The sequence below is a fragment of the Esox lucius genome, chromosome 12 (assembly GCF_011004845.1).
Source record: "Esox lucius isolate fEsoLuc1 chromosome 12, fEsoLuc1.pri, whole genome shotgun sequence".
NCBI lineage: Eukaryota > Metazoa > Chordata > Actinopteri > Esociformes > Esocidae > Esox > Esox lucius.
Genome location: NC_047580.1, coordinates 24,848,692 through 24,875,533, shown reverse-complemented (window position 1 = coordinate 24,875,533; position 26,842 = coordinate 24,848,692). Strand labels below are relative to the sequence as shown.

The 26,842-nt window shown below is 43.9% G+C and overlaps 1 protein-coding gene across 1 annotated transcript in view; it reads left to right on the top strand.

Moving 5' to 3' along the window:
* Positions 1 to 26,568, top strand: part of LOC105022405 (membrane-associated guanylate kinase, WW and PDZ domain-containing protein 1) — a 55,994-nt gene extending 29,426 nt beyond the window's left edge. Inside the window, exons 4-17 of the mRNA XM_029124060.2 lie at positions 3,978 to 4,097; positions 6,366 to 6,569; positions 7,216 to 7,402; positions 7,601 to 7,677; positions 8,645 to 8,812; positions 11,127 to 11,814; positions 11,913 to 12,462; positions 12,585 to 12,648; positions 12,736 to 13,152; positions 20,858 to 21,058; positions 21,260 to 21,336; positions 21,458 to 21,604; positions 21,872 to 22,010; positions 23,401 to 26,568. Of these exons, the coding sequence (XP_028979893.2) occupies positions 3,978 to 4,097; positions 6,366 to 6,569; positions 7,216 to 7,402; positions 7,601 to 7,677; positions 8,645 to 8,812; positions 11,127 to 11,814; positions 11,913 to 12,462; positions 12,585 to 12,648; positions 12,736 to 13,152; positions 20,858 to 21,058; positions 21,260 to 21,336; positions 21,458 to 21,604; positions 21,872 to 22,010; positions 23,401 to 24,410 (4,049 nt within the window). The 3' untranslated portion in view covers positions 24,411 to 26,568. The remainder of the gene's footprint in view (positions 1 to 3,977; positions 4,098 to 6,365; positions 6,570 to 7,215; positions 7,403 to 7,600; positions 7,678 to 8,644; positions 8,813 to 11,126; positions 11,815 to 11,912; positions 12,463 to 12,584; positions 12,649 to 12,735; positions 13,153 to 20,857; positions 21,059 to 21,259; positions 21,337 to 21,457; positions 21,605 to 21,871; positions 22,011 to 23,400) is intronic.
* The last annotated feature ends 274 nt before the right edge of the window (positions 26,569 to 26,842 follow it).

The following is a 26,842-nucleotide window of genomic DNA, read 5'->3' as shown; positions in this document are numbered from 1 at the left end:
TGTCTGTAAGGAGATCGTTGTCACTGAGAACATGTGCTGGAGAGTGATGTGGTGTGTATATCTTTGAAGCTCTTATTGTGGTGCCATATCCCTGAATGGTGTAATATCTGTCCGAAGGGTTTGGCTGCTGTCCTGTCTCTCTTACGCAGTCAAAGTCTGCCTGGCAGCCTGGGCAGACAACCCTGGTCTGCCCAGCAGCGATGGGGAGTTTGGCACTAATCTCTCGTTTAGCCAGGAACTAGGTCAAGTGGAACAGTCCGCCAGACCAGTCAGCCGCTCCACCACTTCTCTGATTTGTTGAGAGATCAAGGCACAGGTCACAACTCCCAAGAAATACAAGAAAACAAGTCATTTGGTTTCTTTGCACTTTAAACACTGTGACATAAGAAATACAAATGACACTGCCACACAAGCACACAGCCTCCTAGTCAAGCCTTTTTACATAACAATTCAGTTTACTCATTTGGCAATTAGATGGGGTAGACTGGAGGATGATGACTGCATTTGATCTTTAGTCGGAAATGTTTTAGCATCTGTACTATAAACATGTTCAACATTAATGGATTATATTACATGTTGTGTAGTGATTAGGTTTGCAAAATCCCTGGTTTCCCTAAATCCCGGTTGGAGGATTCCCGGAATCTGGGCGGAATGAGCAGGAAAGTCATCATCCTCTGACCAGGATTTCTGGAAAACCTGGATATTTATTAAAAGTTTACAGAAATGCAAAAACCTTGTTGTAATGCTTGGAAACACAGAGACTGTCTACAGTAACCTGGCTGCTGGTAGCGAGCCTTGTCACACAACTTCCTGCTCGGTTCTCTAGATTGGAGCGACAGAGGCGGCACACTCTGTCCCTGACTGTATAATCCTCTCATCTGAAGGCGATGGATGACACAGTAAGACACTGCTGCTCGTCCTGTATCACTGTAGACAAACTAATACTAAAAACATTGAGACATGTCCAAGTGTAGCCCACTTGCAAAAATACAAATTAGCAAGTCAACTCCAATTTGTCTTTTATTGCATCTCTTATACTTGGTTAGAAATGTGGTTGTTTGTTTTGTTTTTCTTTGTGGAAGAAGATATGGCCAACTTATAAACCTTGAGTGTCGAGTGCAATTGTGGCTCAGTGATGCCCCCTTCAGGAACTATGTTTCTTCTAATATTACAGAACTCTAATCATCTATTGGGGCAATTACACTTAGATAGATTAACCTATTTACCTGTAGATCCTATACTGGAGTTTGTGGTTTGTGCCATTACGCTAGGCAACCTTGAAAGACTGTTTTTTAATCCATTAAGCCTGCTCTGAGGTTGTGCTTCTACTTCAAGAAAGTATCTACAAATTCTTTATTTTGATATGTCGTGATGCTGTTTGAACATATTGCATTACTGTGGATGATGCTGTTTGTACATACTGTATTACTGTGGATGATGCTGTTTGTACAAATTATATTACTGTGGATTATTTTGTTTGTACATACTGTATTACTATGGATGAGGTTGTTTGTACATACTGTATTACTGTAGATGATGCTTTTTGTACATATTGCATTACTGTGGATGATGCTGTTTGTACATACTATATTACTGTGGATGATGCTGTTTGTACATATTGATTTGCTCTGGATGATGCTGTTTGTAAATACTGTATTACTGTGGATGATGCTGTTTGTACATACCGTATTACTGTGGATGATGCTGTTTGTAAATACTGTATTACTGTGGATGATGCTGTTTGTACATACCGTATTACTGTGGATGATGCTGTTTGTACATATTGCATTACTGTGAATGATGCTGTTTGTACTTACTGTATTACTGTGGATGATGCTGTTTGTACATATTGCATTACTGTGAATGATGCTGTTTGTACTTACTGTATTACTGTGGATGATGCTGTTTGTACATATTGCATTACTAAAGATTGTTTTTTTTATACATACTGTAATACTGTGGATAATGGTGTTTGTGCATATTGCATTACTGTAGAGGTTGCTGTTTGTACATACTGTATTACTGTGGATGATGCTGTTTGTACATACTTTGTTCCTCCGTATCATGCTATTTGTAAATACTGTATTACTGTGGATGATGCTGTTTGTACAAACTGTATTACTGTGGATGATGCTGTTTGTACAAACTGTATTACTGTGGATGATGCTGTTTGTACATATTGCATTACTGTGGATGATGCTGTTTGTACATACTGCATTGCTCTGGATGATGCTGTTTGTACATATTGCATTACTCAAGATTATGTTTTTTTATACATACTGTAATACTGTGGATAATGCTGTTTGTGCATATTGCATTACCCAGGATGATGCTATTTGCCCATACTGTATTCCTGTGGATGAAGCTGTTTTTACATAATGTATAACTATAGATGATGCTGTTTGTACATACTGTATTACTGTGGATGATGCTGTATGTACATACTGTATTACTGTGGATGATGCTGTTTGTACATACTGTATTACTGTGGATGATGCTGTTTGTATGTACTCTATTACTGTGGATGATGCTGTTTGTATGTACTCTATTACTGTGGATGATGCTGTTTATACATGCTGTGTTACTGTGGATGATGCTGTTACTACATACTGTATTACTGTGGATGATGCTGTTTGTACATACTGTATTACTGTGGATGATGCTGTTTGTACATGCTGTGTTACTGTGGATAATGTTGTTTCTACATATTGTATTCCTGTGGATGATGCTGTTTGTACATGCTGTATTACTGTGGATAATGTTGTTTCTACATATTGTATTCCTGTGGGTGATGCTGTTTGTACATAGCATATTACCGTGGATGATGTTTGTATATACTGTATTACTATGGATGATGTTGTTTGTACAGACTGTATTACTAGGGATGATGTTGTTTGTACATAGTTTATTATTGTGGATGATGTAGTTTGTACATACTGTATTGCTATGGATGATGCTGTTTGTACATACTGTAATACTATGGATGATGTTGTTTGTACATGTATTACTGTGGTTGATTTTGTTTGTACATAGTGTATTGCTGTGGATGATGCTGTTTGTGCATATTGTATTGCCTTTGTCTCCCTACCCCACACCCCCATTGACATCAATAGTCTAAAGGTAAATGTCAGGCACTCCATCTGCAATTGACTTTGCATAGGCTTTTTCCATGTCAAGGAATACCCCCATTCATTCTGAATGACTGTATTATTGTACTTAGTTATTTATATTATTTTCAATTTGGTTGAAACAGCCAGTGATGGCCAGTTCTGGGGTTGGGCAGGCAAAGTGGCCTGTCTTTGACTGACAGTGATGTCTTGGTGTTGATAAGAAGCTATTTAATTACCTTTCTACTGTAACACTCCTATCTCTACCTCTCCCCCTTGGCCCATGGGATCACGAGGGGGGGGGGGGGGTCTGGAGGAGTATGTCAATAATTCACCTATCTCCTGCTGACATGTCGTATAAATCCGAGAGGAGAGCATGGCTAATGAGTCACAGCCCCATCGCTCACACACACACTCACACATGCATACACACACAAACACACACACTCACACACAATGCCTTGCATCTTTATTGTTGTGGGCACCAAAAAAACATCCATGTTCCCTAACTTTAACCATTATCCTAACCTCAACCAAGCCATAACCTAATTTAGGTATTTATACCTAAACATAACCTACCCCTAATGCTTAACCCTAAACTTAACCCATAATACCAAATCCTAAAGGTAACCCTAATTGTAAAACTAACCCCAGTTGTAAACCTAACCTAAATTGCTAACTGACATTGTCCTTGTGCAGATCCAAATCCCCCCAAAAAAATGTACTAGCCTTGTGAGGTCTTCTGGTCTTAATTAGATCTGAGAAACAGAAACACATAAACACACACACATACCTGGCTTTGAATTTGAAGTGAAGACTGGATATGTATTACCACTAAAAATATATTTTCCTCTATGTCTTTTCGTCTAGGTACAACCAGACATCCCCGTGATGGGGAGATCTCAGGAGTAGATTATAACTTTGTCTCCATAGAAGAGTTCTTCTCCCTGGAGGAGTCAGGAGCTCTGCTTGAGAGTGGCAAGTTCAAAGGTGAGGAGAGAAGAGGACCAGGTTGGTATTCGTTCACTTAATCATCTGTCTGACTGCATTGTAGTTTTATAGATAGTCCTTGATCACAGCGTATGTCGTATGCTGTATGTTACAAATAGAGGATGTCAGTTTATCCATACGGGTGTAGTACTTACCCAGACCAATTCACAAAGCTACGCTGACCCATCCGGCATAGCTGCTGTATGTCACTCATCCAATGGGTAATAGGGCTGTGCTGCCCTGTTTCTCTCCATGCTGCCACACCCATCCTAGTCAATGGAGGGTTAGAATTAGACAGCTTCCTCTGATTAAAGAGGCACCCACTGATTAGTATGCATAATTTATAAGAGCTTAATAGTTGCAATAAATGCCATCTTCACGTTGCCTTGCTTGTGACTGATGTATGGCTCCTGTAAAGCAATCAGGAGAACCAGGCCTTGGCAAAACTGCAGTACAGTAACATGATGCTGGTGTAACCTTGACAAGTACAGCAGCAATCTGATGTTTCACCTTACCCTGATCTGACTGCATGAGCTAGAGGAATAGATTTAAGGGATATTTCAGTTTTCTTCTTGTTAGTAATTTCCCCTTTTTGTGTTGTGGAGTCACCCAGAATGTAATATGTTTTGAGTCGTTCCTGAGATTATTTTTCTGGCTTTGTTGCTGGCGTGAGCCATAGGGGTAAGCGGGATGGATCCGCCCCAAAAACCCACAGCAAAACTCACAGCAATATATATAAGTAATTTGTAATGAATTAATTGGATTTACACTCACCTAAAGGATTATTAGGAACACCATACTTATACTGTGTTTGACCCCCTTTCGCCTTCAGAACTGCCTTAATTCTACGTGGCATTGATTCAACAAGGTGCTGAAAGCATTCTTTAAAAATGTTGGCCCATATTGATAGGATAGCATCTTGCAGTTGATGGAGATTTGTGGCATACACATCCAGGGCACGAAGCTCCCGTTCCACCACATCCCAAAGATGCTCTATTGGGTTGAGATCTGGTGACTGTGGGGGCCGTTTCAGTACAGTGAACTCATTGTCATGTTCAAGAAACCAATTTGAAATGATTCGAGCTTTGTGACATGGTGCATTATGCTGCTGGAAGTAGCCATCAGAGGATGGGTACATGGTGGTCATAAAGGGATGGACATAGTCAGAAACAATGCTCAGGTAGGCCGTGGCATTTAAACGATGCCCAATTAGCACTAAGGGGCCTAAAGTGTGCCAAGAAAACCCCCCACACCATTACACCACCACCACCAGCCTGCACAGTGGTAACAAGGCATGATGGATCCATGTTCTCATTCTGTTTACGCCAAATTCTGACTCTACCATCTGAATGTCTCAACAGAAATCGAGACTCATCAGACCAGGCAACATTCTTCCAGTCTTCAACTGTCCAAAATTGTAGCCTCTTTTTCCTATTTGTAGTGGAGATGAGTGGTACCCGGTGGGATCTTCTGCTGTTGTAGCCCATCCGCCTCAAGGTTGTGCGTGTTGTGGCTTCACAAATTCTTTGCTGCATACCTCGGTTGTAACGAGTGGTTATTTCAGTCAAAGTTGCTCTTCTATCAGCTTGAATCAGTCGGCCCATTCTCCTCTGACCTCTAGCATCAACAAAGCATTTTTGCCCACAGGACTGCCGCATACTGGATGTTTTTCCCTTTTCACACCATTCTTTGTAAACTTGGTTGTGCGTGAAAATCCCAGTAACTGAGCAGATTGTGAAATACTCAGACCGGCCCGTCTGGCACCAACAACCATGCCACGCTCAAGATTGCTTAAATCACCTTTCTTTCCCATTCTGACATTCAGTTTGGAGTTCAGGAGATTGTCTTGACCAGGACCACACCCCTAAATGCATTGAAGCAACTGCCATGTGATTGGTTGATTAGATAATTGCATTAATGAGAAATTGAACAGGTGTTCCCAATAATCCTTTAGGTGAGTGTATATACCTGCCATAATGGAAGGATAGATTAGAAGGAGAAAATCAAGTACACTTTACTGAACCAAGCAGATTGTAATCAAATGTAGTGTAAACAGTATTTACTTCTCCATTTGTTGTTTTATTTTAGCCCATTCAGATGTCTGGTTGGGATCTCCATTAAATGGAATCACTTTAGCTTATTTATAACTGTTTAATTCTTCTCCCTGAAAATTATTGTGCGAAGGACAAAAAGTACAAATATGATTCCAACCCCAAATTTGTGGCTTGTTGACTGTCTTATACACTCTGTCATGTCGGTCGCTCTCAGGAAACTACTACGGTACCCCCCGGCCAGTACACATCGGTCCAGAAAGCCCTCCTATCACCTACCAGGAACACCGAAACCTGCTCAGAAACTTCCGGACACGCAGCAAATCTCTTAGCAACCTGGAGAAAGGAGCCGAGGAGGGGGAGAACAGCGGGGAAGACTCTGGCCTGTCAGGCAGGTTTACCAGAGACAGACTGCTCCCCCGTAAGGCTACATGGGTGACCAAGTTACTACTGTTATCTACCACTAACAAGCAGGACTGTTAGTAATAGTAGAATTAGTAGTTACCTCATTACATTTGTTATTTGAAGTACTAAATATGTGTGATTTCAAGCAAAAAATAATTGCCAGGTATGATGTCCCACAGCCACTATTAAGACTGAACCTCAGTTGCTGGCCAAAAAAATCAATGATTCTTATGATTAGATTGCTGTGTGGGGCTGTGGCCACATCGATTGCTGGGCCTGCTCCAGAAGAAGGTCTTGCTGACCAAAGGCATGCTGTAGGCTGTGTGGTAGGCAGGCAGGGAATAGGGGGGTGTCCATGCTCTAGAATGTGTGGTAGGCAGGCAGGGAGCGAGGAGCTGTCCATGGGGAAAAATAGGATAGGGCAAAATAGTTTATCTCATACAAAGGTACTATGCACCACACTGTAATGCATGCCTTACTTTTTGGCCATGTGACTAGATTTGGAGTTTAGAGTGAAAGATATATGTGAAATAAATGAAGTCAAAACAATTTCCACGGTCCTAGAGTGTATTTAAAGTTACGGATTTACTGAGTGCGAACTTCTATAATAAGTGTCAAACACTAGTATTCAGTGAGATTATTTTGCTTCATTGGCATTCCAGGTGGATCAGCAGGTATCGGCAATCCACACCCCCACTCCCCCTCCCCGTGCCGGTCCCAGGGGTCCAGTGGGGGGTATGGCAGCGCTGTGGAGAACATCCTGGGCAGCAGCAACGCCAGAGGGCCAGCCGGGATCCCAGACAACTGGGAGGTGGCCTTCAGTGACTCAGGAGAGCCTTTCTACATAGAGTGAGGCAATCAAATCACAGCTTATTTCTAATGGTCAAAACACTGCAGAAGTAAAAACAAAATAAAGTAACTATTCCATTTTGGTTCACAACAGTTGGCTGCTCTTTTGTTTCTTTTTGTTTGACTTGAGCAGGATGTTTCCTTTTTAAATGTGTTTACTTCTAAATACCTATTTCTAACGTCACCATGGTCTTTCAGCCATAATTCCAAGACGACCTGCTGGCAGAACCCTCGCTCTCACAGCAGCAGAGAAGCTACGCTCGACGGGAGTGAATGTGAGCCGTCTTCCATCTAACCCCACTGGAGCTAATGACGCTGTCTGATTCATTAGGCTAGGATCAGAGGATCAAATGAACAATGTGCCTATTCATAGACTCCAATGACGTGAAATTAGCTTTTAGTCTAATTGAGATACTTTGTGATGATTACGCCCCCAACGCGGAAACTGCACGCTAAGGGGAAACACTGGCACAGCTGCACTCAGCTGCAGATGACAGCCCCCATGTGTTGAGCATCCTACTATCGTAACACAACATAATACAACAAGGTCTGACCAACATAATCTATTAACATAACATATTACAACACTGACAGCCCCATCTGCCTCACCATCATGGGATGAATCTGGCCTGAATCTGAGTTAGTTGCAGTTTACTATTTTAACCAGCAGGAGGTGAAAAAGATCAGCCAGAGAGTTTGTTTCCCTTCCAGCCGATTGCATCTTGGTGTTTACTGGATGGGTTGTCAGAAGTGACTTTTGGTATCAGGTTAGGATAACTTATAGAACGGGTTGAGGGAATTAACAAGGTATGTAAAAGGTTAGGTTTTATGTTTATCTGAACTGCCTAAATGATCCCTAAATACACATCGAATATATATGTTTTGACGTCACTTTAACATTCGCAGCATCCCTTCTAAACATGACCTTGACTCTTCTCAGTGGGCCATAATGACTTTGGGGAAAACATTTTCCCTGCATGTGTATGCACATAAGTGCCATCTGGCCACAAGAGTCTCAGCATAGCTCTAAAGGACCCATTTTAAGCTGTTCACACATTAAAACCTATAGGGTGCGACCTCTGTATGTCTGTCTCTCTGTCTCCCGCCATCATTCATCTCACTGGGACATTTATGTACCTTGCGACTGCTCAAAACCTCATTGTCTTTCAACCCCTCTGTTTTCTCACACTTCATACTCTTCATGCCCCCTTCTCCTTCCACGCCACCTCTGGTTCTACACAGTTCTAGGGTTTACCGACCAGCCTGGGGAGCTGAGGGGGTTTTCTGTCCACACACGCCTCTCCAAGGGCCCCAGGGGGTTTGGTTTCAACATTGTGGGTGGCAGCAGAGCCAGGGAGTTCCTCCAGGTCTACAGCGTCACACCAGGGGGACCTGGAGCTCTCAGGACAGGTAGGAGAGGAGAACAGTGACCTGCCTGAAAACAGTACAAAAAGTGTGAATGTTGTAGATGAATTGGTTTTAAACATGTATTGTTAAAGTCTGGGGTTTCTATGCTATATTTAACTGTTTTACGGTGTTGTAACTGTGAATAAGTCCAATTTGGATATAATGTTTCATTGTGAATGTTAGAAATTAAATATTGCCTGTGTGTTCGTGACAGAATTATTGGTGGATAATTGAGTATTATAGCTAGATCGTTGAGAATATATTGTAGATATATTGTAGAATCCCTCTTGGTATTGTTTTCCCGAAGATGTCATCCCACAGAAGGACATGTTTGTGGTTATTAATGTGAAATGTAAAGCCTTTATATAATGTAGTATTATAATACTGAAAAAACATTTGACTATAGTTCGTAGTGCAGTTCATGCTAATTCTAAAAACTAACATATTCCTCCCTCCCTCTCATTCTCTCTCCCTCCATCTCTCTCCTTCTGTTCCTCCCTTTTCTGTCATTCTCTCTCTTTCACTCTCATTCTATCCCTCCCTCTCTAATTCTCTCTCTCTCATTCTGTCCCTACCTCTCTACCATTATCTCACTCACTCCCTCTCATGCTGTCCTTCCCTCCCTCTCATTCTGTCCCTCCCTGCCTCTCATTCTCTCTCCCTCCATCTCTCTCATTCTGTCCCTCCCTGCCTCTCATTCTCTCTCCCTCCATCTCTCTCATTCTGTCCCTCCCTGCCTCTCATTCTCTCTCCCTCCATCTCTCTCATTCTGTCCCTCCCTGCCTCTCATTCTCTCTCCCTCCATCTCTCTCATTCTGTCCCTCCCTGCCTGCGTTCATCCTCTCCTCTGCTCTCTTTCACTCACCCTCTCTCTTCGGTAGAGCTGGATTATAGTGGTGAGATTGTTTTCTGTGATCTCTCAGAGACAGTACGTCTCAATCAATCCCTAATCCTAATGGTTTTGTCATATGCTAGTTATCATCATACCCAGTAACGCAATAGCGTATATGCACTAACGAACTCACACTGATACAGAGAGTGACACCCTTTCACAACCACCCATGGCCGTGGGAAGATGTTTTGATAGCGGGGTGCTGACAATGGTAGTTGGGGGGGGGGTGAGATTACGACGGAGGGTTGAGATTACTACAGGGAGGTTAAGACGGGGGTTAAGATTAGGGCAGGCGGGTTGAGGTTCTGACGGAGGGGTTGAGATTACAACAGGGGGGGTTGAGGTTATGGCGGGGGGGGGTGAGGTTACGATGGGGGGGTGAGGTTACGATGGGGGGTTGATGTTACGACGGGGGGGGTTGAGTTTACGACAGGGGGGTTGAGGTTACAACGGGGGGGTTGAGGTTAGGACGGGGGGGATTGACTGTTATGAGTTATGAATTTGGTTATTAATAAGTTTGGAGGCACCACTCAGAGTTGTATTAAAACAGTTCTCTGAGTTAACTCTGTAGCTAGATGAAGCTAGATGAAACGCTGATATAATATTTAAACAGTGAAATGTCTGAATTAAAGAACAGTATTACTTTAAGCAACTGTCAATTGACAATGAACACTTTGGACACCAATCAGATGAATTATGAGGGTTTATTATTGTCTAAGCAGGATTGGGTGATGTGAGATTGGTACACGTAGGGCACAAATAGAGTTACTGCTTAATGGAGGCTGGGAATGAAGAGCTTAGCTTCCCAGTCGACCAATCAACAAATGAACAGAGCACTCAATTACATCAATATCTGATGATCTTTGGCATTGACTTAGATGTATGGTGCAGACAGCCAAATTAAGTTTCACATCTAAGGGATAATACTCTTCAGTAGTTACCCATCATATGGTGATATTACAATACATAAAGCCCTTCAGAATGCAATCTATATCTGGTTCATCATTGAGATCTCTGACTGGAACAAACTTTTTTGCCAATATCTGTTGTCACGGTCTGGTGGGCCAATTAAAATGTTACTCTGGTAACAGCTGATGCCCATTGTAGTTCCTGTCTTGACCCCATTGGAGGTGGAGCTACTGTGGAGTCTGGAGTTCAAAGTTCCTTTATCAGAGTCTATCCACAAGGATTTCCACAGATCATATGGTCACTTGATGATGTGCACTTAGTCTTAGGTGCACCGATGCTAAATACATCACAGAACTGACCTTCCTGTCGGCAAGCATTGTCCCAACAACTCCATTCCCCCTCAAAACATTTACAAGCAGACAATGTGCAGTTTTGTATGTAGCTTTTAACGGCATGCTAATGACCTGGCCACTATACCGGAAGCCTGTTCAACCCTTCCTTTCTCTGTCCCCACAGCGGATATCCTGGTGTACATCAACGACGTCTGTGTCCTGGGCACGTCTCATAAAGAGGTGGTGGAGATGCTGAAGGTGGTGCCTGTCGGCCACAGCGTGGACGTGGTACTGCGGAGGGGCTACCCCATGCTCTACAACCCCGACGGATGTCCCAAGCAGACCCACCCGGGGGCGACTGACGTCTGTGCCCCCCTCCCCCCCGCCCCCACCACCAGCCAGCCCCAGCCCGCCCACCATCACCTCCTCCGCCCGTCCACGGCCCCAACCCGGACCCAGTATCACAGTCTCAACGGACTGCCGTCCTACCGCCCTGACGCGGGCTACCCGGGTGCGGGACTCGATGCCAATGGGAACGCCACCTCAGCAGCTGGCCGACTTCCAACGTCTTACAGGTGCTCCAGCGGTCAGGTCGTCCACTCCACGGCCACCACTCCACCCTCGTACCGGAGATCCATTGGTCACCTCTCTGACTGCCCCGGCTACCATCTCCCCTCGTACAGGCCGTCCGGCCGCTACCAGTCCGACTCTAGCTCCCCAACACCGCCGTCTTACAGGCGTTCCAGTGGTAGCATTGATCCCAGCACCCCCCCAGTCCGGCCGCCCCGCTCCCTGAAGGGCCTTGCCCGCCTGCAGGCCCACGAAAACTCCCAGAGTGACAGTGAGGTGGTCTCAGCCGTTGGCTCATGCAGGTGACACACACATGAATGCGCGCTCACCTCTCATTTCCAGGTAATGTTCTCTCATGGAGGATTCTGACAGTCTTTCTTGCTCTGTTATTTCCCTGCAGGGCGTCCATGATCCGTAACCACAACAATAACTCCCTCTCCACCCCACCCCAGCGCCACAGAATCTCTAAGAGCGACCTGTCGGAGAGTGACCTGTCCACCTCCCCACTCCCCGTGTCCAGACTGCCCCTGCCCCACTCAGAGAGACCCTGTCTGTCACCCTCCCCTGGTAGAGGGGCATACTCCTGCCTCGTCAGACCCCAGGCCTCCCTGCTGAGGCCCCCTCCTAGCCCCGATGGCCCCTGCTTCAGCTTTAATGGCTTTCACGGCAACACCAGTGGAAGCGGCAGCCCCAGCAGCAACTCGTCTCCAGGGGCGCTGAGCCTGGGCAGTGGGGCTGGGTTGAGAGGTGGAGGGGAGCTGGTCCCCGTGGCCCTGGCTCAGTGTGAGTCTGGACGGGGAATGGGTTTCAGCTTGACGGCCGGGGGACAGGGAGGGCGGCTGGTCCTGGTCAAGAGAGTCTGGGATAGGAGGCAGTGCTCTTCCCTGCAGCCAGGCGATGCTATCATGAAGATCAATGGAGCAGATGTCCAGACTCTCAGTTTTGCCCAGGTACTGGGGAGAGAAAAGGGGGGAGGGGGACATGGAATCAGGAACGAGGAAAGGAGAGAATGCCCGGGAAAATAATAGGTTGAAAGTAAGCAATCCTTTTATTTCTGCTTGTGTTGATCCAGGTTCAACGAGTTCTCCAGGAACACACTAAACAAGGAGAAGTCATCTTATTAGTTCACAGAGGAGGTAGGCCATGACCCAGAACCACATCCCAGTACCCCCCAACAGCCAAATAATCATCTTCTCTGTGTTGATTATATCTCCCTTTTCCAGGCTCCCGCTATTGTTCTGTCTCCCCAAACTCAACGCGGAGGGTCCCCTCACCACTCCTGCACCCACCCTCTCCACCTGTGGCCTTGGACAACAACAGGTCTGCCCCCGCTGAAGTTCTGGTGCCGCCCCGTCCGTCCTCCACCCCTCCTCTCTTACTCCCAGCTATGGCCCGCTCCTCTCTGGTTCAGAGCACCAGTTTCCTGGAGTCAGTTCCAGTCACCCTCACCATGGAGCCCAAAGACTGGCTGAACGTGGGCACGGAGGGCGAGGCGGACAGGGGGATGGTGCCTCCGGGAACTGGGCCGGAGGGCACGGGACGGAAGCGGGTGCCGCGGGGATTCCATGTGGAGCTGAGGAGGAAACCTGGAGAGGGATTTGGATTTGTCATCGCTTCACAGGATGTAGAGAATGGAAAAGGTGAAGAGCCAATTGATTCACAGTATTTCATCGGATTGATTCATTTTAGCTTTTTCACTTTTGAAAGTGAGGCATTGTATTACAGTCACAGCAGGAAATGGGAAGCATCAAGATATATATAAATAATAATGACTGTCACTTGTTATGATGACTCATAGGTCCCGTAAAGACAGAGACCCCACCTACACTAACCCTATGTATTTATAGTGTTTCAGACAGCACTCTAATGCTTCCCCATCATACAGCTACTGCGTGTGTCATCGTAATGCTGAAACTGAAATGTTGTTTTTTGGCAAAGGGCTATATGTGTGTGTGTTTGTGTGTGTGTGTGTATGCCCAATGTTGTATAAAAGAGGCAGTCTGGCATTTATGTAATGAACCAAAATTCTTTTTAGACCTGCAATTTTAGGCTGGATGTGTAATAATGTTGTTTATATGTCCATAATCTACAAGTAGAATAACTATCATACCTTAGTTAGCTATGAAAGTGAGTGGTTTGAAAGCGAGTGGTTTTGATGACACAGGGGAAAAACTGGTACAGTACATACACGGAACAAAATTATAAATGCAACACTTGTTATTGCCCCCATTTATTATGAACTGAACTCAAAGATCAAATACTTTTTCTATGTACACAAAAGGCCTATTTCTCTCAAATATCGTTCACAAATCTGTCTAAATCTGTGTTAGTGAGCACTTCTCCTTTGCCAAGATAATCCATCTACCTCACAGGTGTGGCATATCAAGATGCTGATTAGACAGCATGATTATTGAACAGGTGTGCCTAAGGCTGGCCACAATAAAAGGCCACTCTAAAATGTGCAGTTTCACTATATTGGGGGGGTCTGGGGGTCATGTCCGGTGAGTTTGCTGGCCATGCAAGAACTGGGAGGTTTTCAGCTTCCAGGAATTGTGTACAGATCCTTGCAACATGGGGCTGTGCATTATCATGCTGCAACATGAGGTGATGATCGTGGATGAATGGCACAACAATGGGCCTCAGGATCTCGACACGGTATCTCTGTGCATTCAAAATGCCATCAATAAAATGGACCTGTGTTCGTAGTCAATAACACATGCCTGCCCATACCATAACCCCACTGCCACCATGGACCACTCGATCCACAACGTTCACATCAGCAAACCACTCACCCACACAACGCCATACACGCTGTCTGCCATCTGCCCTGTATAGTGAAAACCGGGATTCATCCGTGCAGAGAACACCTCTCCAAAGTGCCAGACGCCATCGAATGTGAGCATTTGCCCACTCAAGTCTATTACGACGACGATCAGCAGTCAGGTCGAGACCCTGATGAGGAAGACAAGCATGCAGATGAGTGTCCCTGAGACGGTTTCTGACAGTTTGTGCAGAAATTATTTGGTTATGCAAACCAATTGTTGTAGCAGCTGTCCTGGTGGCTGGTCTCAGACGTTCTTGGAGATGCTGGATGTGGAGGTCCTGGGCTGGCGTGGTTACAAGTGGTCTGCGGTTGTGAGGCCGGTTGGATGTACTGCCAAATTCTCTGAAACGCCTTTGGAGACGGTTTATGGTAGAGAAATGAACATTCAATTCACGGGCAACAGCTCTGGTGGACATTCCTGCAGTCAGCATGCCAATTGCACACTCCCTCAAAACTTGTGACATCTGTGGCATTGTGCTGTGTGATAGAACTGCACATTTTAGAGTGGCCTTTTATTGTGGCCAGCCTAAGGCACCCGTGTGCAATAATCATGCTGTCTAATCAGCATCTTGATATGCCACACCTGTGAGGTGGATGGATTATCTCGGCAAAGGAGGAGTGCTCACTAACACAGATTTAGACAGATTTGTGAACAATTTCTGAGAGAAATAGGCCTTTTGTGTACATAGAAAAAGTCTCAGATCTTTGAGTTCAGCTCATGATAAATGGGGGTAAAACCAAAAGTGTTGCGTTTGATGAACATGCTGCTGTGTTATGTGGGAAACACGTGCTATAAATGCTGCTCTTCATAAAAACCGGTGGGATCAGTAGTGAGATTATCCCACATGAAGCCCCATGCTGCTGGGCCATTAGGAGCTAAAGCACAGGTTTTATGTGTCAGGGCTCTTATCTAAATCAGCTGTCAGCTCTATTTCCCTCCAACAGAATATCCTTTTGATGATAACACGCTGCTTAACTCAAATACAGTCCTAATCCTAATGGACTTCTATAGGGAGCTGCACCTTAACAGCACTACTGAGTCACTGTGTTGTTCACATAATGGCTATGAAGGCTGGAAACATCCCATCTGATTGGCTGTTAGCTCGAGGACCTGAACGCCAGGTTATTCCCAATACACCCATTCCATGCAACGAGTTGTCCTCTTGCTTTCCTCCTCTTTGTACATGCCCATTTGACCATTCAATTCTAATGAAGTTTAGTGTGTTTTCTTGGCAACACATAACAGTGAACCCCCCTCCATTGTCTCCTGTCTCATCTGCATTTCATGCAGATGTCTTATCTTAATAACTGTAGTCTCACTCTATCATGCACATTTCATCCATCTCTAATCTTAATAACTCTAGTCTCCCTCTCTCATCTGCATTTCATTTATATCTTATCTTAATAACTCTAGTCTCCCCCTCTCATCTGCATTTCATTTATCTCTTATCTTAATAACTCTAGTCTCCCTCTCTCATCTGCATTTCATTTATCTCTTATCTTAATAACTCTAGTCTCCCTCTCTCATCTGCATTTCATTTATCTCTTATCTTAATAACTCTAGTCTCCCTCTCTCATCTGCATTTCATTTATCTCTTATCTTAATAACTCTAGTCTCCCTCTCTTATCTGCATTTCATTTATCTCTTATCTTAATAACTCTAGTCTCCCTCTCTTATCTGCATTTCATTTATCTCTTAACTTAATAACTCTAGTCTCCCTCTCTCATCTGCATTTCATTTATCTCTTATCTTAATAACTCTAGTCTCCCTCTCTCATCTGCATTTCATTTATCTCTTATCTTAATAACTCTAGTTTTCCTCTGCCCATAACCCACTCTCTATCTTATTCTCCCTACCTCTCTTGTATGTTCTCCCCTTTTTCCCATTCTTCTTCTCTCTATCCAGTCCACTCTCTCTCCATTTCTCCCTCTCTCCAATTTTCCTTCTGTCTCTCGGTCTCTCTCCAGTCCCCTCTCACTCTCTTTCTCCCTTCTCCCCCTTTTCTCCTCTCCCCCTCTTTTCTCCCTCTTGTGAGCTGCCCCCTCTGTTTCTCTGCAGCAAAATTATTCAGTCTGGTTTCTCCACAGATTAACCCCCCCCCCCATCTCTCACTCCCTCTGCCTGTCTGTGGATTGCTTTAGTGAGACGCTACACTGAACCGTTTTCTCAGCAGAGCAACACCAGGAACCTGACTAAGTTTCTTGTTTTCCTATTGATCCCATTCTAATCCTTTTGGATCTAAAGGTCTCCAGGCTGTTCTTTTGGAATTTAGTGTTTTTGCTGTAACGTATGTTATTCAAAGAGCCATGTTGGAAAAACTACAGTCTGCTTTGAAAACTGTCAAGGACTCCAAACGTAATTATGATGCATAGTTCAAATAAATAGCTTTAATGCGCTGTTGGAAGGCTTCGGATAGTTATGGAATTTATATGCATGTTTTTACTTAGTTTCTGACTGAATGCTGTCTGTCTGAGTTTGAAGCTTTATGTGAATTACTGTGATTACTTACTGTATGAGTATGTGTGTGTGTGTGTGTGTGTGTGTGTGTGAGAGAGAACGAGAAATTGCTTTAATTGTAATTAACATTAATCAGTGCCAGCGAAAGCTCTCAATTTGTTCAACAGCTGCAATATGTACCTCCTTTGTTTCCTCGAGCACCATGGGAGTCGGAGACATTCATTACCTAAGTTATAGAGTAAGCAGAAGCTTTATAGTCGGTGAAGTGTAGTTGTGTATGTAGTCATATAAGTGTCAATAGTAGCGGTAAAAGTACCAGCATTAAGACCAATAGTAGTAGTCATTTTAGCTCTACTGACGGCATCAGTAGTTGTGGTGCATCAGTGTGCCTGGGTAGACACCTGAAGCTGTGTTTCTAGTACTGTATTAATGGCAGGAGCCGGCGTAGTGGTGACATCCATGAACGTAACTGCGTAGTTGTCAATACCATGCTAGATGATTTAGCCGTTCTGCTAAAAGCATTAGCATGCATGCACTGTGCCCATAGACTGTCTAGGCTTTACCAAACGTATGTATCACTGCCTGCAGTGCCGGGAGGGGTCCCCACACTGCCAGGCTGCCAGATGTACAAGAGCTGCAGAGGGATTTTCCACTGTGTGTGTGTGTGTGTGTGTGTGGGGGGGGGGGGAGTGTTGATCAGTATCAGTCCACCTGCTCTGCTGCTGGAAAACTATATGGGATTAGTAGGGACAGTTGTGACAACACGGAAGACCAGAGAAAATGCACCAGAGGTTACAATGCTGCCAGTCTGTGTGTGATGTGTTATATATGATGTGGTGTATTAGGACAAAACCAGTGTTTGAAAAGTCTTTGCTCTGATTTGTCCTGATTGCCGTTTCATGCCTGGTTCACCCAGATGATGGTTATTCTTTTCATCCAGATGTCATCTATGGCACTACAGTCATAGGGGGATTTCAGTTTTAACACCTGGGAAGTACTGCATGTAAAATGTCGTGACATGACGTGTCTGTCCTACTACTGGTTAGAGGGAACAAGGTTACGTCTCTGATGGACAGCTGTCACTCCGAGTGTTGATGTGACGGATTATGTAATGACCAAGGCAACACTAGAAGGCCGTCTGTCACCACAGGCCTGCCAACCTAGGAGACAGTGAGAGATGGGAGAGAGGAGGGAACAACGTTGACAGGTGGAGGATTAATTAATATAGCCACTTGGTTGGTTCATAATTTCAAGGAAGGTATGCATCAAACCTTTTGAAAGATATTGCCTGACCTTTAGGGTTAGGTTAAGTTGGACATAAAAAAAATAAAACTAACATTGTATTACTCAGGGGTTCCCAGCACTGAACTCTGACCCCACAAACATTTATCTGATTGAATGTGTCAGATAATCATAAACCTGTCAGTAATCAAATCAGGTGTGTTTAAGGTTATAGCAACCAGTCTGGGGAGGCCCGGAAAACACATACAGGTGCTGGTCATAAAATTAGAATATCATCAAAAAGTTTCTTTATTTCAGTAATTCCATTAAAAAAGTGAAACTTTATATATATATATATATATATATATATATATATATATATATATATATTATATTCATTCATTACACACAGACTGATATATTTCAGATGTTTATTTCTTTTAATTGTGATGATTATATCTGACAACTAATGAAAATCCCAAATTCAGTATCTCCGAAAATTTGAATATCATTTAAGACCAATACAAAAAAATGATTTTTAGAAATGTTGGCCAACTGAAAAGTATGAGCATGTACAGCACTCAATACTTAGTTGGGACTCCTTTTGCCTGAATTACTGCAACAATGCGGCGTGGCATGGAGTCGATCAGTCTGTGGCACTGCTCAGGTGTTATGAGAGCCCAGGTTGCTCTGATAGTGGCCTTCAGCTTTTCTGCATTTCTGCATCTTCCTCTTCACAGTACCCCATAGATTTTCTATAGGGTTAAGGTCAGGCGAGTTTGCTGGCCAATTAAGAACAGGGATACCATGGTCCTTAAACCAGGTACAGGTGCCAAGTCCTGTTGGAAAATGAAATCTGCATCTCCATAAAGTTGGTCAGCAGCAGGAAGCACGAAGTGCTCTAAAACTTCCTGGTAGATGGCTGCGTTGACCTTAGACCTCAGAAAACACAGTGGAACAACACCAGCAGATGACATGGCACTCCAAACCATCACTGACTGTGGAAACTTTACACTGGACTTCAAGCAACGTGGATTCTGTGCCTCTCCTCTCTTCCACCAGACTCTGGGACCTTGATTTCCAAAGGAAATGCAAAATGTACTTTAATCAGAGAACATAACTCAGTAGCAGTCCAGTCCTTTTTGTCTTTAGCGCAGGCGAGACGCTTCTGACGCTGTCTTGTTCAAGAGTGGCTTGACACAAGGAATGCGACAGCTGAAACCCATTTCTTGCATACATCTGTGCGTGGTGGTTCTTGAAGCGAATCTCCCCCACATTTTTGAATGGGTTTTGTTTCACAATCCTCTCCAGGGTGCGGTTATCCCTATTGCTTTTACACTTTCTTCTACCACATCTTCTCCTTCCCTTCGCCTCTCTATTAATGTGCTTGGATACAGAGCTCTGTGAACACCCAGCCTCTTTAGCTATGACCTTTTGTGTCTTGCCCTCCTTGTGCAAGGTGTCAATGGTCATCTTTTGGACAGCTGTCAAGTCAGCAGTCTTCCCCATGATTGTGTTGCCTACAGAACTAGACTGAGAGACCATTTAAAGGCCTTTGCAGGTGTTTTGGGTTCATTAGCTGATTAGAGTGTGGCACCAGGTGTCTTCAATATTGAACCTTTTCACAATAGTCAAATTTTCGGAGATACTGAATTTGGGGTTTTCAGTAATAATCATCAAAATTAAAAGAAATAAACACTTGAAATATATCAGTCTGTGTGGAATGAATGTATACATTAAAGTTTCACTTTTTGAATGGATTTACTGAAATAAATCAACTTTATGATGATATTCTAATTTTATGACCAGCACCTGTACACACCATGTTTCACCCTAGCAGATAGCTGTGTCTCTGATGTACTTGACAGAGAGGCTGAGTCATTTGGACTGATGTTTTGTAAGATGAGTTGATGTGTGGGTATGTGTGTGTGTGTGTGTGTGTGTGTGTGTGTGGGGGGGGGGGGGGGGGGGGGGGGGGGGTAGGTTAGGACTGCGTTCTTCTAACAGGCAGGGGAAAATGCCTAGCAAGCACAAATATCAAAGAGTGAATTAAGTGGGTGGGTTGATGCGTGTAAGAAAGAGTGTGTTTAAATAGGTCACTACAGAACAGGTTTTAATGTACGTGTCCTTCGCTAAAGGTAGGCGGATCATGCAAAACAGAAGCAAAAATAATAGTTAAGAAGATGACTTCAGGAATGTAGTACTGGGACACAGAGTTGGACTAGAGAAATATTACATTATGAGTTGATATACGGATGAACAGAAGAGTCCAACATTCTTTGTTCGTGGCAGGAAAAAAGCATGAATAACACATATGGCGTAGGGAATGAAGTCATATTGAATAAGGACAGGAAGTGGTCCTTGGTGTGTCAGGGAGTTGGAGGGATTGGCTGATTAATGGAACGTGGAGGGAGGATTGAAGAGCTCTGGAGATGGAGACAGAGGAAGAGAGATGGAAGAGGAATGGTATCATCTAAGTGCAGTCATTTATTACATAATTTGGTCCAAAACAGCTAAGGCTTAATTAAAGCCTGTAAGATACCAGGATGATTTAGGCCTTTTCTCTTTGCTTCTCTGTGTCGCTTAAGACGACCTTACCCATTCCATTTTTAATGATGGTTTCTAATTAGAAACAAACTCGAAATAAGAGAAGGTCGAAGGAACAGGGAAATACTCTCAAGACAAGTGTTGAACCTTGAGAAACGGATCTTGTTGAAACGGCTGGTAATCTGATGCATGGCTTGTTGTCTGTTGTTTGAGCTCCACGTGTTCCTCTATGACACTGCACCGACTCCTCACTAGTTACTCTGTGTTTTAATATGGAGGTTTGATCTCTCTCCAGCTGCCTCTCTCCTCCCCCACCGCTTTGTGACGGTGCGTCGCGGCAGCCCTGCGGCCAGAAGCGGTCAAATCCGGCCTGGGGACCGCCTGGAGGCAGTGGATGGGCATTCTGTGATGACCCTTCCCCACCAAGAACTAGCCCAGCTCCTCCGCAGAGCTGGAAACACTCTACGGCTTACCATTGTCCCCCGTCCGAGCACCTGTGAGCATGGAGAATTATTCACGCCCACACATTCATTTCCTAAAGAATCCCAGCCCACTGGTTCATTATCAGAGTGAGCGGAGACAATACGCATTGACGCACATCAATATGCATCAACTTGCCTGCTATAGTAAGGGTAAGATTAAATCCCTTCTCTGTGCTTGTACCTATCCACACTAACCAGATGTCTTTCTTTCCCAGACTCCTCCAGCCTATCAGAAACCACAGATTATGACGCCAACAACAGAAGCCGGAAAGGTCACAGGTCACGACCCAAGGTGAGGGCGCCTGCCACCGTGTTTGTCTGTGCATATCAACATATTGGTCAGTCATCCGTTTATGGGGAACGTCCAGCCATCCGTGAAACACTGCCCCCGTTTCCCCGTGTGTGTGTTACAGCATGACTCCAGATATTACAGTGTGGATCTGGACCGCGGCCCGACGGGATTTGGGTTCAGCCTGCGAGGGGGCAGTGAGTACAACATGGGTCTGTACGTCCTGGGGCTGATGGAGGGGGGCCCTGCCTCACGCAGCCACAAAGTGCAGGTCAGTGTGTTGCGTACCTCCAACACATCCATGCCTCCTCTAGCTCGGGCAAACACCCCCCAAACACACAGTCAAAACCAAGTATTTGGTTGACTTTGTGAATTAAAGTACGGGATTTTGTAGGATTTTCCACCAATAGCACGCCTGGTGGATAATGCTGGGAATACAGAAGGGAAGTTGTCAAAAGAAAGGGCTAAAAGCATGGCCTTGATTAGGAGACGCTGCTTCTCCCACCTGTGCTGACTGCGCTGTCGCTGTGTGCTGCAGGTTAGTGACCAGTTGGTGGAGATCAACGGGGAAAGCACGGCTGGAATGAGCCACAGCCAGGCTGTGCAGCAGATACGCAGGGCTGGCTTCCGTATACACCTGGTGCTGAAGAAGGGCAATGGATACGTCCCTGACTACGGTAAGACACAGGAAGACCGGGTCTGGAAACATGTTGAAACCTCAGAGACACGCCTCCTACAGCACAAACGGTCACTACACCTCCTACAACACAAACTGTCACTGCTCCTCATACAGCACAGTCCCTTTACTCCTCCTTCAGCATTGACTGTCATGACTCCTCCTACAGCATAGCATCACTTTACTCCTCCTACAGCCACTATCTGTCATTTTACTCCTCCTACAGCACAATGTCACCTTACTCCTCCTACAGAACAAACTGTCACTCCGTTTTATTTGATTTTGACAAAGTGTAAGAAAAAATAGTAGGTGGGACCGAGAATCAACACATTCCAATGAACTTTACCACTAGAGAATCCTCCTCAAACTGTCAGATATTTGTTGTTTTTCCCTCTTGGGTATATTCTGCCTTTTGTTGGTGTATATTTTCCTTCCCTCCTAGAATTCTAATACTTCTCCTGTTTCTTTTTTTGGGATCGTACTCTTGTTCATTCTTTCTCTGCTTCTTTCTCTTATCATGTGATTTATTCTTCACCATCACTCAACCTTACCTCATCTTTCCCTTGGCTCTCTGTTAATTTCTTGTATTTTTCCCTTTCTTCATTTTACTCCTCAACGTCTTTCCCAACTTTTCTTCTATCTCTCTACTTTCTCTCTCAGTGGAGCTGTCCAGTTTGTCTCTATGTATGACCAACTCCAAGCTAGGCGAGCCCTGCTTCTATGTCATTGGGCGAACAGAGAATACGCGGTTGGTAATTGTTCCTGTTAGTCTTCATTTATTTGTCTCTCTACATTCCACTCCTCCAAAACTCTGTGCCGTTTCTGTTGTCTATACTGTTGTCTAAACTCTTGTTAAAAGCTGTTAAAAACTGTCTGTCCACACCTTCATTGTGAGACCATCATCCTTCACTTGTTGAAATATTTCGTTGTATTGTCTCATGACAGAGGTATCTCTATAGCTTAGACCTTCATTTTAGCAAGCAAGCCAGCAAGTTTATTTATATTGCACAATTCATACATAGAAGCAATTCAATGTGCTTTACAAAGAAAGAGAAAAAATACAATAGCATAAAAACAATTATTATACAACTACAAATCAACACTTTCAAATTCGAAAAAGTGAATGAAATTAAGATTGTAATTTATAACTTTTTGAAAGTAGCCCTATGAATGAAAATAAAGTTACGGTGTCCAAATGCATTTAAAAAAACATTTTTTTTACCGGTACTACTTTACACTCCAAAGAGCAAAACTGGTTATTCACACAAACACTGTGCGTTCCCTCTACACCCATGTTTAGTCTTAAAGTAACGCCTGTTATACTGGAAAATCAACACTGGCCAATTTCACATTTCCAATGAGATCTCTCTGTTCCCTACTTCCTTTGTCAGGCCATGAGTTCAGAGTCACCTCCCCCTCCCTCCCACAGCGGCACCCCGAGGAGCAGAGTGTGGCTGCAGTAGACCTGCCCCACCAAGAGGGCTGCTTTACTGGGGTAAAGCAGAAGAGCAACAACAGCAGCGACCAAGGAGGCAGTCCACCCAGACATGCCCTGAAGGACCATGACAACCATGACATACACAAGGACGCAGAGAGGTATAGCAGGAGTCAGAGGAGAAATGCAAGGACAGATGGAGAGAGGAAAAGCCGGAGTCAGAGGAGAAATGCAAGGACAGATGGAGAGAGGAAAAGCCGGAGTGAGAAGAGGGTCAGGAAGAGGCAGAACCATGGGAAAACGGAGGGGGTTGAGAAGGTTAACAAAGCGGAGGAGGAGGAGGAGGTAGATGACGAAGAGGAGCAAGATGTTGACAGACCCATTCCTTCCCAAAGGCTGCCCAGGCCCAAGCAAGACTGGGAGGAAGAGGACGCGGAGGAAGAGAAGGCGAGGAACAGCAGAGAAAGGAAAACGGAAAAAGAGAGGGAGTTGGAGGGGGAGAGACTGAGGGAGGAAGAGCAGAAGAGGGTTGATGTGGGTTGGAGGGAGACCAAGTGGAAGAGGGAGAGTGTCAGGGATGAGATGAGGGGAGAGGTTCACGAGCAGAGTGACTGGGAGGAGGGAGTGATGTCTCAGTCCCTGAACAACCTGCTCTCCTTGGAGTCTCCCATCACACCTCCACTAGAGAGAAATCCCTTCTCCTTCCTCACCCCATCCTCAGAGTATGATGAGTCAGAGTCCGAAACCAGCCACTCGGATGGCAGTGTGTTTGCGGCCAGTGCCTGTGGCATCTCTCTTACCCACACAGAAGGGTCTGTTCTGGGGGCCCGGGGCCTGTTGGCCCCAGGCCCCTGGCTCACACCCAGCCCAGAGAGCATCGCTGAGGTCACGCAGGAGAACAGGTTTATAGGAGAGCAGAGAGGAAGAGTTAGGAGGACAGGGGTCATGGAGGAATCAGGAATATAAATAGGAAATAAAAAGTAAACATTGTTTGAGGAACCCATAATCATATCATCAGGATCTGGGACAGTTTCAAACCATACCCTGCCCTCCCCACCCCACAACCCCTCCCCCCCACCCTGGAATATAGTAGGCTTTCTTTTTTTGTTTTTTAAACTACCCACAACAATGCTCACTGTTTTATTTTAACATGTTCTAGTATTTTATAGTGTCCTTATTTGTGCCTTTTGACGGCTGGTTTCTGGCTGATTTTAATCAATTGTTGATTGTGTTTATTTGTACATATTTTAAGATGTTCCAGTGGAACATGATGCGTCTTTTCTCCCCTTATTTTCATTTTACAGAAATATCTCTGTGTGTAGTTATTGGGGACAGTTGTAGTTATTGGGGACAGTTGTAGTTATTGGGGACAGTTGTAGTTATTGGGGACAGTTGTAGTTATTGGGGACAGTTGTAGTTATTGGGGACAGTTGAAGTTATTGGGGACAGTTGTAGTTATTGGGGACAGTTGTAGTTATTGGGGACAGTTGTAGTTATTGGGGACAGTTGTAGTTATTGGGGACAGTTGTAGTTATTGGGGACAGTTGTAGTTATTGGGGACAGTTGTAGTTATTGGGGACAGTTGAAGACGGTCTCCTCCAGCCGTGGCTATAATGATGCTGTGGCCTCAGACTATAACAGCTCCTGTCACTGGGATAGACGCCACTGGGCTTGACATCTGGACAGTCACTTTACCTGGAGACTGGAAAACAGTGTAGATTAGGGTCATTTCTAAAAGTATTATGCCACAGTCCCAGGCCATAGGGGCCCAGTCCACCTGAGATAAGGTGTGAAGGGGAGGGCTGCTGTTTCCATACTAACATACGTCCTTAACAATCCATAATGTTTAATGTTTCGATTGTGATGACTTTGACAGACAGTTTGTGCTGTGTGTGTGTACAATCTATATACTGCATCAATGTCCTACCGCTGTATGAATATTTGTACCATATAAATAACTGTATGTTATTGTATATACAATATCTAATGGGGCCCTGATTTGAATTGTTGGTACCTTGGAATATAGTAATACATATCAAAGATATACTCAAAACATTTCAATAAAAATGGTATAGATGTGTTATTTCATGTTAATGAAATTAATGTTGTGATATTGAATAAGTCGTTATCTGGCTCTTCACACTCCTTTGTACGTCCTTCTATTGAAAATATTTTACCAAAGTAGAGAAGATAGTATGTACATACAGTATATTTACATTACAAAATGTTTAGTGAAAGTATGGACAAAGACACAGTCTGTTCTAGTAAGTGCTGTGCTCTCTTAAGTGCCACTTACTGTTGCCTTGGTAACCAAACCCATACGGAACTATTAAAGTGACTCGTGCTGTGAATCTGTCATTTGAATAATGAATGAATAGTGTGGGTCATTATAGCCCCCTGTCAAGTCTAAAATGATCAGTATCTACGTATGTTTAAGTATGTTTTCTGTCTATTAAACATCAGTTAAAACAACCACTGATCCTGCAGAAGAACAAATCTAATCAATCTTTAATTGCTTTAGCAAACAGTAAGCTGAGATTTTTGAGCCATTAAAGGGGTAGGGGCCCATACAATATTTTTATATTGATTTCTTTTTGAAATGCTCAGGTTTTGAGACTTCTATAATATATAAACATATTTTAAGATGGAGCTGAAAACTAAATACAGGGTCAAAATTATTGCTTTCAACTGATTATGTCATTCAAGTTATTTGAGGATGGTCCTGTAAACATAATTGCTTCAATACACAGGAACAAAAATATTGCAAGGGAAGAATTAGAGGATGTCCAGTATAACCTAGATGTTGTCTTACTTTATTTTATATACAGTTTTTATATTCTCATTCCCAATGGGACAAAATAATGGTGTAACATTAAAGATGGCATAGCATGTTTCTACTAGTGTTAACCGCCATATTAGTCCATTCTCACAGATAAGCATGTGACTACCTGACCAAACCAAACTAGTCGGTTCTAGCTCAGTTTTTTAATTGAGACTGTTATTGTTACTGTTGTAACTTATGTTTTTGAATGCTTATTTTTTCAATTTTCCTAAAGAATATAATATTCAATAGACTGTTAACGAATGTATAATAAACTGCAAATAAACTATTTATATTCATTGACATAATTGTCTCTGCTATTTTGAAAATACTTGTGGTTGTTGGAGAAGGAAGATGTTTCTTTTCTAAGCAGTAGATGGCAGCAACATGTTTTACAGTATTGAGGCTGAAGAGGAAATGCAGCTGTTAAAAACACAGCTTTGTGTGTATATTTACATCCATTTAAACCTAAATATCACTGCAGGGCAATGCTTTGGAGCAGCTGCTTCAGGCAGTACTACAAGGAATCTCTTCTCCTTTACCCTGTACAGAGATTGACAGATATCTAATCAACATT